The sequence below is a fragment of the Sprattus sprattus genome (genome assembly GCF_963457725.1).
Source record: "Sprattus sprattus genome assembly, chromosome: 8".
Lineage (NCBI taxonomy): Eukaryota > Metazoa > Chordata > Actinopteri > Clupeiformes > Clupeidae > Sprattus > Sprattus sprattus.
Window position 1 is genome coordinate 10,525,049 of NC_137927.1, and position 12,085 is coordinate 10,537,133.

Consider the following 12,085-nt stretch of genomic DNA (forward strand, 5'->3'; position numbering starts at 1 on the left):
GGTTAAAGCAATGTCTTTTATCAATTCCAAGTCGGCTGCAGCCATCTTACGATATTTTGTGAATAGGTCTTAGTGATTTAGGAGTCCTCATGAGGAGTTTTAAGCTGTCCTAGACTTAGGTGCTACTTTTAGGGATAAAATATTTTGTGAATTGCTCTTAGTAAAAAAAATTAGGAGTCCTACATTTAAGACTGACACGCCCATTATTTTTAGGAGTTTCTCCTAAATTCGCCACTTATGAGCTACTTTTAGCCCTAAGATTCTTTGTGAATACGGCCCATGGTCTTTAGATCATCTTCTTAGTGGTATTAATTGTGTGCTATTAAACAACAGAAAGTGTCATTCCTGTTTTTTTTAAACTGTGACTGGAAGCGACCTACATTTAAACGCTAATTTAATGCTCGCCGGTCTACCTGCCAGTGCTGAACAGAGAAACTCTTTTTCAGTATATTTTATAGCTTTCCTCTCCATCTTTATGCAGTTGTAATCCTCGACAGGGTCAACCTCAATTGAGAAGGCAGGTAAGTGACCGATACCTCTGTCAAGTCTCACGTTTTTTCCCCCAAAGATACATCTTCATTAAAGGGCCTGAATTTTACTCTAAATGAATATGTTAACGTCATAGCACATATCAGCCATGTTCATGTAGCAGATAGGGCCAATGTCGTACTAAACGAAATAGCTGAAAAACTGTATATTTTTCTGTTAGGTACTTTCCTTTGAATAGTTTTTAAAAACGTCCATGTGTAGGTAACAACGGGATTGGGAAAAGATAGGGGAAGGCAGGTGGGAAGAATGCAAAAGAGGAATGAACAGAGAGCAAGACATTGTACAAGGGAGTAAACTCTGCTCTGCTGAAGCTGACAAAGGTAATTGACATAAAACAGCAACATAAATACAGCTAATGCAGCGTAAAGTGAACATGATGACTGATGAAATGAAGTATAATGTTAATTTAGTAAATCATTGTTGGGATTTTACCATGTCAGCATGGTCACGATGGTTTATGAAGAATTGGAATACATGAAAGGGGCGAATACGAACGAGACATCAGGTTTGAGCAAAACAGAAAAGTAATCAAAAGTATCTAGTTATCTGTAGCAGTTTAAAACCCATCCCCCAGTTGGTCAAACCTTAGCTATGACTGTGGGCCTGCTACTAATGACAGCTTGGTTGATTGATAGACCCTAACCCTCAATCACTTAAAATGACAAGACATATCAATCAATCAAACTATTGACATGCCATCAATCATTTTTGACATAGAGTGTAATAAAGACTGATAACTACTCAGGTTTGCGCAAAATAGAAAATGAATAAAAAGTAATGTTCCCTAGGCTGCAGCTCAAGGCACAACCGAGGGTCATCCTCAGTTTCAAAGGTCCGCTACTGAAGATGAGCACATTTTCTGATAAAAAGAAAAGGAAACCGACCTCCGTGAAGCTGGTGTCCTCAGAAAGTTAATACAAGTTTTGCTGTTTACTTATGCCGTCAAAATCTTAATTTGTGCTCTTAACAGTTTTAAGTAATTCAATACATTTTCTGGCCAATGACTTAACAAATATTTAAAACCCTAACAGTGCAAACATACAACATTTTTATGGCACAAACCAATTTTGATGCACAAGTCAATGAGTTAAAATGTAGTCTATTCATTTAACATTAAAGCACACTTTCTTTTTACATTACACGTGAAAAAGTTGTGGAATATTATTGAAAATTCTATTTTAATGAAAGCAAAATGTAATATTTGATAAGGTAATCATCCAAAAACAAACAATGCTTTTGTCATTTTATTGTTATGTTTTTTTTCCTTCCGACAGAAAATGTATTCCTCTGCCTATAATTCCTTGACAGAGCTTTCACGGTTGTTGATGAACTACACAGACATCAAAGCTGAATGCAGGGGGTCAACAACTAAAGGCACGAGAGAAAGGACCTCAGAATTCACTTTCATGTGAGAGTTTTTATTTAGACCTTTAGGCAAGTCATAGTCTAACCAGAACTACTTAATAATTCCAGCCAATCAGCTAGTTGTACTTATACTACCCACACTGACAATTAGGTCGTAAGACCTTAAGTTTTGCATTCATAACCAATGTTTTAAAGTAACATCATGCAACAATTTTACATTAAAATAAAATCATTTTGGTGGTAGGCCTACACTGTTTTGGAATACAGAGAATGGCGTCTGTGCCACAACCAGAGCACGCCTGGTATTGCGCTATTGTTACTTTGGGGTAGGTGACGTGAGACCCCTCCCAAGAACTACGTAATGCTTTACGGCACAACCTCATGCAACAACAATATCGACACCAATGCGCTAGCTTTAAGAGGAAGTTAGCGCAGTATTCTTTGTATGGACTTCATGGCAGGGGCGACTAAGAAACCGACTAAGATGTTGTTGGAGGATAGGAAGAGGAAAAGAGAAAGTAACCCAATACTACCAAGCAAGTCAGATGCTGAGCTGGCAAAGCTGAGTTTTCCCAGATGCCCAAAGTCATCGATCTGTACTGCCTCAGGCTAGCACCCAAATAAATATATCTTCCATCCAAAAGTTTCATCATTCTTATTCAATCTCACGCCAATAAGCCTTGGAGTTTGCAACCTTTCAAACTTAACTCCGCTAACTTACTTGTAGAATAATTCCTGCGGAAGTGCAGCAGCATTTGACCACTGGGCCTCCCTTTTCAGCCAGCGGTAGCAACCATCTGTAAGTGCCTTTGGGCAGCTGCTGAGGATATGTTCGAGGGATCCTCTTCCAGAGCACAGACCGCAAGATGGTTTTTCGATCTTGCCCCAGACGTGGAGATTTGCCGGGCTTGGTAAGCTGTCATAGACCGTCTGGATCAGGAAACTGACTCTGTAGTAGTCTGCTCGCAGGATGTTATCCCAGCTGACCCTTCGCTGCTGTACAGATTCCCACTTTGTCCATAACCCCTTGCGGTCTTAAACTCACCATTCTGCTTGCTCTTTTTTGTTACACGCCTGCTTGAACCTCCTCCTGGAGAAGAAGACGCCTGTCTTTGCCAATGGTTTTGCGAACTTGAATACTGGGGAAGTAACCGAGACCAGCACGGCCTCTGGCCTCCTTCCCCACAAGCTCCCTCTGCCTCAGCCTGCTAACTTATAATAAATAACACTGTCCAATGTAGATCAAGCATGTAGCCAACAACATTTTGTTAGATTTAACCTACTTCACATTCAAATGCTTAGCAAACAAAGTTTAAGGATTGAAATTGCAAGCTGTATTTCAGCTAAATTAATATTTGTCATTTGTCAGCTTTTTTTGTGTTATTCTAAGGTAATATTAACGTCATTTTCGATCTCACAACAAATAAAACGATGCAGAGTCATATTTGCCGGTTCCATATCCTTCAGCTAAAAAACTTGTATACTGTCCGGTTAGGGGCCTAGAAGCGCAATTTGTATTCACGAGAATGAGGTAAAAGTGAGCTATACTCTGTAACTTTAGGGTTAGCTCAGTAGGAAAAAAATACCAATTCTTCTGGAATGTGGCTTTTAGGTGCAATATGAAGTCTTGTCAATGTGTAGTTTTAAAATCATCATCACCTGGCATCTACTGTACTTCATACAGATTTGTTGACAATGTTGACCTGTGGTCGTAAAAGCTTAATCTTGACATCACATGCAGTAGATTCTTCTAATGTTTGCCAAGATATATTACCATTGTTTCTTCATTTCTAATGACACAAACCGCTAGTATTTACCATAGTTGCCATATTTACCTTATTACTTACAGTAAACTCTGTTTTTCTTAAAAATCCCTTGCAAGCTTGTTATCTTTTTACAGGTGATGGAGAAATGGATTGAGATTTCAAAGGTCCTACAAGAACCCTTAATTTATGCCATACACCATGTCCTGAAAAGAATCCTTATCAGTGTGGAAGTGGATCTACTGATATAGGGCACCAGCAACAATTCCTCTGTGAATAAAAGAGTGGGTGATTAACGTATGGGGGTTGGGATCATACAATGCTTGGCGGCGCCAAGTTTTCAAGTAGGCCTAAATGTGAGACACCATACTGGGAACAAACCCCATTTCTGCAGAGTGTGGAAATTGGGGAAGCGCATGAGGGTTCATACTGGAGAGAGGCCTAACTGGTGTTATCAATGCGGTAAAAGGTTTACACAATCAGCCCACCTTAAAGCGCATCAGAAAACACGCGCTTAGCAGATGCCATGATATTTTTGTTCACATCATTTTCAATTGGATTGGGAGTGATTGTAATGAAATTTCTGTTGTGTTAATTTCCCAGAAGCCCAATACACAGTCTGTTTTCTTTGGGGGGAAAATACTTACCTGTGACTACCCTTATTGCTGAATCGTATACTGATGTTTTCCTCTTCTTATTGGTTGTTTCATGGTAATTATTGTGTGAGCATAGAAATGCTCATATGGGGGATAAATGGAACTGAATATTGCTAATCTACTGTAACAGACATGAACTGAAGCGCAATTTATGGATATCTGTTTTTGGAGACACGGACAGCCCTCTCTGGCGTTGCAAACCCTCACCTAGCACCTCCGACACTCATCAAAATCATATCAAATCCAAAAGCAATCACCGGTCTTGTAGTGCATTCTAAATACTACTCTCACACGGTCTGCGTGGGTTTTGCTCGAACTTCACTGGAGCGACTTTCAACATGTAACCATCAATTATATGGCCCGTGTGCCATGTGCATTCTGGGTAATGCAATTCACTTAGTTTACTTAATCGGCACATTACAAAATATTAAACGCAGACGTTACTTCACCGGTGCAGAGGTGGAGGTACTGTTGCAGAATATAGATGTGTCCATTCTATTCCACTATGGTTATATCCACGTGATTGAGTTTAGTGCTTATTTATTAATTATAATAATTGAGGTAATTTGCAGTGTTCGTCTACTGCTTTTATTTATGTTAGGGCATCATGATGCCTCGTAGAATCATGACTATAAGTATGAACGTTATTGTTTATGATACAAATATTCTCTTATTTATTATTATTATAATAATTATTTAAATCTGAGGATGTCTGTAGAATTGATGTGAAAGCAATCACCAACGATGTCTCACAAATTTAGCCTTTAAAGGCACCCAGTGCAACTTTCGAGGCTTAAAAATAAACATTCAATTTCTAGTCTTTTTTTACACATAGTAAGTTTCAATAACTCCATACCATTACATATTGACATTCAAGGAGCAAAGATGAGACGTCGTTATGTGGTGGGAACTGATAGAAAATCGTAAACAACAACAATCGCTGCCATTTCCCCCCCAAATCTTTATTTATTGGTGCCACCAATAAATAAAGCAGGATTCCAGTCAATGGAAAAATGGCCTCTCCCCACCGGCGATTGTTGTTGTGTACGATTTTCTATCAGTTCTCACCACACAACGACGTCTCATCTTTGTTCCTTGAATGTCGATATGTAATGGTATAGAAATATTGAAACTTACTACGTAAAAAAAGACTAGAAATTGAATGTTTATTTTTCGAGTCTCAAGCCTATAAAGTTGCACTGGGTGCCTTCAAGAACATGGGCGCGCTGCTCTCCAATCTGGCAGATTTACGAAGTACCAAAACAATGTTTGTTTCCATGTTACTTAGAATCTCGATAGTAAGGTTATTAAAAATTGGATATAAAAACGACTTGGTTAGATTGGTTGAGAAATGTAAACGCTATAGTGCATTTTATCAAGAAAAACCGCAGCTCCGTTTACTTGCGTTTGTTTACAGGACAGTATTCACCTCTCCAATATGGCGGCGACGTTGACGTTTCGCAGCAACTGTCCGAAGCAGACAATGCTGGCTGTCAGCCACTATCCAAGTTGCACATGCTCAGTCACAAACTGTTTACGGCATTAGGCTCAACGTCAACATATGGGGCTTGTCTAAACGCATAATGTGGGTAGATTTAACGTAATGTTAAACGGTTTACAGCGTAAGGCTCAACGTCAACAACTGGAAGTTGTCTTAACGCATAAGTGGGTATATTTAATAATGTAAAACCTGATTCTGGGTATGTTTCCTTGTTTGCCTTGTTTTTCCATGTTTGCCGGAGATCAGAATAAAGCAGTGACTTCTACCACTTGAACAGTTCTGGTTTGGGTCAAAGCATGCTGAGTGTGATCTTTATTATTGTTTGCCTGGGCTGATACTCTGATCATGATATCCCTAAGAATATTTGTTAATGAACAGTGTTCTTCCAAACAATATTTGAAAGACTGTGTGATCCTCCACCTCATCGTTTTACTCCATCTCTCTCGTTTCAAGTAAACTGTCATGTTTTGGTGAAACTGGCTGTGTTCGTTGTCATCCTTGATCGAAACTGGCACGCTTACAGCTTCTGTCGTTGTGACTCATGCGCAGCTTCGCTTTCGACAGTGTCGCAAAGTGACGCATGCGCGACTTGGATCGGTAGTGACAAATGCGAGTCTCTGTCTATGGATTTAAGACTGCTATTTGCCGTTCTTAAATTCTGTTCTAAGTTAAGAACGAATCCCAGATGAAAAAACCTTCATGAATGAAATCGCGGGAACTTTGTAAATGGAGTTAAGAAGACATTTTATTTTTACTTTCTTCTTAACTGCGTTCGAGAATGAGGTTCAATGTATTTTACTTTCCTTTTGTGTTCTCACTCTTTCTGATGGCCCACGTTGTCTTGAATATTGGCGCGTATAATATGCTGCCCACTATTGCATTAACAGCAATGCACTTATTTTAGGAGGTTTGGGATGGGCCTCCTAAAAGCGTAGGCTATATAGGGTTGAGTCGGCTTTATGTTCATTTGAATATAGACATGTGTACATTTCATTTGTTGAATTACGTTACTTGCTGTTTTTGTTTCCACGAATGGAAACCTTTGCAGAGTGAGCGGGACCCACTGACTGCTCTACTTCACTGTAATCCTATACGACTTTAACCACGCCCCCGACCTAGACCACAAAGACCACCAGTTGTATCTTCCTCTATCGTTCGCCTCCATCCAAGGGTGCCAACCTATCTGTAATCAACTACTCTGCAACCGAAGCAAACCAAAGCACAACATCGCGAAGACAAACTACAACGGAACGAGCAATCGAATCCTCCAACCTAAACTGCAGTGTAACAAAGACGACATCACATGGCTTGGACAACTTTCTCAATCTAAGGACATCGCCAGTTTTTCTCAACTATAGGCTACTACTCACAAACTGACTAAGCATAGGACTGTTTACATGCGCCAACGTTCAAGTATTTAAACTGTTTTGTGCACCGAACATAACTGTTGATATATAGGCTAGGCTATCTCCATGGTTATTATGTAGCCTAGTTGGCTTCGCCAGACCATTTTAGGGTTATCTTAAGTGTTGCCTCTCAGAGACATGAGGTCTGCCTTTGTGCTGCGTCTGTCCAATCGGTTGAGATAACCAACATATTGATGCTGTGGTTAGGATAGTAGCCTACCAATGGACCTCATTCTCGAAAACTCTTCTGTCTTCTTACGAACTTCGTTATACCAATCCCAAGAAAGCTCCCAATCAGATTCATGAAAACGTGGAAATGTGTTCTTAAACCGCCAGTGTTCTCAGCTGCGCTCCCCCGAATGAGGATTCATAAATTGAACGAGCGTTTTCGTGCACCTGAATTTGCATATATATATATATAATCGCCCTGCCTGCTCATTATAAGTGTTATCGGCCAGTGTGCACACAGAATCCACAGGTAGACCAACAGCAACACAATTTCAAATCATGCCAAAGCAGAAAGCAAACAGCGGTCGTGCACATGCCAGTAGACGAAGACCTAACTTCACCCATCCAGAGATGGAGGTATTGTTTCAAGGTGTAGAGAAAAAGCGTGTCGTCTTATTTAGTCCTGTAACTGCGGGGTACAGCTTAGGCCAAAAAAAAGAGGCATGGGACGACATAACTGTTGACATTAACATGGTGTCAGGATTGGGGCGCACAGCAGCTGAAGTTAAAAAGAAATGGGCTGATGTAAAATCAGAGGCCAAAAAAAGAATCTCCCAACATAGGAGAGGGATGTTTGCCACTGGAGGAGGAACAGCTGACTCCTGGTTGTCTGAGAGGGACCAGCGCATCGAGGCCATCATGGAAGCCAAACCAGTCGACGGTGTGCCAGGTGCTGAGCATATGGACACAGACCAGGGGTACCATCTATCCTCAGCAGCCGTGGCCTCAACACCCATCCTATCTTCCCCGTTGATTAAGCGAGAAATTGAAACGGACGGTAAGCTATCTCCCACAATCGGTATGTCCAATTACCGTAAAACATGTACCATCGCAATGCGCCAAGCAATGTATGAACCCAACCCCCATACGTTAATCACCCACTATTTTATTCACAGAGGAAACTGATGATTCTGAGGCAGAACCAGCCCAGTCGTCCACACGCTTTGCCGCACCAGACCAGCCGTCCATAAGCGCTGCCCCACCAGCCCAGCCGTCCATAAGCGCTGCCCCATCGGCCCAGCCGTTCATCAGTGCTGCCCCGCGTGTACCCAGGGCCCGTGGCAACATAATAACACAGGCGGTTCTGGACAACCAGGAGAGAATCGCCGACAGCCAGGAGAGAATCGCGGGGGCACTGGAAGCGCTTGCAGCAACAATGGCGAAAATGAGCGATACCCTCACCCAAATAAATGAAAAAATGCCCTGACACCCTTGTTTGAGCATTACTGAAGAGATGTGTTTGACTGTACCAAATAATAGTGAAAGTCAAATTAATGTTGAAAAGGTTTTTTTTCGACGACATTCAATCGACACACGTATCTCCGTATTACAGAATGGCCAAGAAGCCTATAATGATTAATAACATGAGTGGGTTAAATACTACACAATGCAATAGAAATAGTTATTCTTTAGGTTAATAGGCTACAGTAGGCTGTTTGAATGCATACTCCCCTCATATCTATAATTGTCAGACTTCAATATCTTCTAATGAAAACCTAAATGTCATAAATAATTTGCTAAATGAACAAAGCTCTATTTTAGAGTTAAATTGATTCAATATAAAAGGTACGGTAGAACTGTAGCCCTTTTGAGTGATAGTCGGGTCAGGCAGTGCAGAAAAAGGGAATAATAAAGCAGTACGAGTGACAAATGAAATGCCACCTCTGTATCAACTTTCTCCTTGTGCTAACGCGAGTCCAGGCACTCTTTGTAATGGGGTAGCCAAAAGGCAAACGGAGGTTTCTGAACGGTTTAATTGTTTAGCTCACTTTGACATGAATATGTTTACAAGACAAAAAACTGGTTAACTTCACTAGTGGGGGGGGGGGGGGGGGGGACATGTTTGATCGAAAGGAAAGGTACTCTCAAGTTGCCGTTATTTCTCATTTAACATTTTATTGTAGTTTATGTTGTAAATTCTTGCCACTTATTTGTTTCTTATGATTTGTTTAAACAGATAACCTTCTGGTTTAAATCTTACTTGGATGCTTCTACCAGCGTTGTAAAACTTTTTTAAAAATCATTATTTGATCAGTGGTCAACTTTTTTTTCAGGAGATGGTGAAATAATTACGACATCACCTTGTGGTATTGTAGGATTCAACCAGTTTTATAAGTCTGTTTTTACAATAATGAATATTATCATGTTCGTAAATAATATTATAGCTATCTGATCAGTGATTAACTATGTGTTTCACTTTTAATTTCAGTGGATGGTGAGCTTTCTACTTGATCACTGTGTAACCAAGGCTGGGGTGCCCAGACAAGTTCAGGTGTGTTTACAACCATGTTTATGCTAACCTAATTTAAATCTGATCATATCCAGACAGCTTTCAAATTGGTTCTTAACATCTGTAGATAAAGGCGTTCATTGAACGGACGGAGTCCATCCCAAATAAGCTATAGGGGCTGAACAGGGGGACGGGAGTCAGAGATTATTCAGGATGCTATCTTTATTCATGTTTTATGGTTGTTAAGTCATAATATCAGGCAGCTTCGTCAAGCCAAAGAGAAGACCTAAATGAGTGGGGACAGGATCATGTACAAGCAGGCCAGAAACACACTGATTTAAGGAGATCAGAGAAAAGAGAAGCTACACTGAAAAGCTGAAAAACAGCTAACGACCCTGTGTGGAGAGGCCTGCAGGATATCAACTATAGGAAAACCTCCCCGCACACCATAGAGAACCCTCAACTAGATGACGGTCTGAATGTGTTTTACAGCAGGTTTGATCACCCCACATTCACACCCCCCTTACCTGCTCCAACTCAGTGTCGTTTACATGGAGCCTAGTTTGTCAAACTGATACGGATAGCTAATACAGATAGCCCTATCATCCATACGAACACTCTCTATCCGCACCTCGTTTCTGCAACGATCGCAGTCCGGGGTAGAAAGTGAGTAGATTTGAATCGGTACGGGGGCTGGTGTTCGTCTGCACGGTTTCACGCAACCTGATGACGTCACTGCCCCACGTGATCTTTTCCGCCATCTCCAACCAGTATATAAATAACTTGTTCTCCCTCAAAATCTCACTCATGGTGGGCCTCGAATTCACTAACATTAACCCAGTCTTCTGATTTTTGATTAGCCCCCTATCTTGATCTAATTCTTCTTATTCAGACGTAACATAACTTTCATGACCACAAATATAAATTGGCCAGCGATTTAATTTGCTTTTTTATTCATAAATGTATGTAAAATGCTCGGAGCAATGCATCATGGGAGATGGGATGACAGACATGTCATGTTACTGTTCCAAACTCTTTATTATCAATAGAAAAAATAATTCATTTTCGCATATCCTTTAGTCTGACCACTGATTTTATTAACCATCATAATGTAATGTTGTTAATTGGAGCTTGAATGTCTTGTGTAATTTGTTTATCCGTTTGCTGCTTCCTTTACCTTGTGCTTTTGAGTCTCTTCTTCTAGGTTTTTCACGTTTTTTCAGTTGTGTAAATAAAGCGCTAAAGCGCCACCCACAGGCGTGAGGTATGTACTACAGTCGGTTCACCGCAATCTGCTGCCTCCGTGTTTACGCAAATCTCTCGTTGCCAGCCTCCGTATTTACGAAATTAAAAGATTCGATTGGTGTGAAAAGTAAATCCGATTCGGAGGCCCTAGACTTCGTGTGCATAGCACCTCAGACTTCACACAATCATCATCTGCACCCCCTGTTATCACCTCCCCCTCCCCCCACCGGCAACAGCGGTCTTTGAAGAGAATGAGTGTCGGCTCTTTCAGAGACAGAAGATAAGGAAGGCTCCAGGCCCAGAAGGTGTCACCCTCCTGTCTGAAAGCCTGCGCTGATCAGCTGGCCCCCCATCTTCACACGGATCTTCAACAGATCCCTGGAGCTGTGTGAATTCCCCTCCTGCTTCAAATGCTCCACCATCATCCCAGTCCCTAATCACTGGACTGAATGACTACAGGCTCGTTGCCCCGACGTCTGTGGTCATGAAATCCTTTAAAAGACTGGTGTTGACCCATCTGAAGGACATTACAGACCCCCTTCTGGACCCTCTGCAGCTCCAGAAAGTACAACCTGCTTCAGGAGCTGCTGATACAGTTCTATAATGCAGTCATCGGGTCTATTTTGTGCACTTCCATAACTGTTCTTGTTTGGATCAGCCACTCAACTGGATAGACTGGATGGACATTCAGGTCTGCTGAAAAGATAATCGGTGCCGACCTGCCCAACATCCAAAAGCTGTACTCCTCCAGAGTCAGGAAACGGTCAGGAAAATCACTGCAGACCCCTCACCCCTGGAATGTGTGCAGACCCCTCACATTCCAGGTTCTCTCCTCTGGTAGGCGCTAGAGAACACTGACCGCCAAAACCTCCAGACACAGAAACAGTTTCTTCCCCCTAGCCGTCTCACAAATGAACAGCTTACTTACTTACTTTGGCTCCCCCTGGATCACAAAAACAACCACTGTACAATTACAACTACAAATTATATTTAGCATATTATCAATTTTTAAAAACGAAATGTGCAATACATCCCACCCTTTACTGTATAACTACACAGGCTGTATATACTGTACTTCCTACGTCATTCTCTTCCACTATATATTTATCCCTGAACTTCTTGCATTCTCCTCTCTTTGCACT

The 12,085-nt window shown here is 41.3% G+C and overlaps 1 protein-coding gene across 1 annotated transcript; it reads left to right on the top strand.

The window, feature by feature from the left end:
• Positions 1 to 7,747: 7,747 nt before the first annotated feature.
• Positions 7,748 to 8,675, top strand: LOC308369437 (nuclear apoptosis-inducing factor 1-like; the record flags this gene model as incomplete). The annotated part of the gene is made up of 2 exons (XM_080843865.1): positions 7,748 to 8,246; positions 8,365 to 8,675. The coding sequence occupies 2 exons, from the start codon at positions 7,748 to 7,750 to the stop codon at positions 8,673 to 8,675; spliced, it is 810 nt and encodes a 269-aa protein (XP_080699991.1).
• Between the last annotated feature and the right edge of the window lie 3,410 nt (positions 8,676 to 12,085).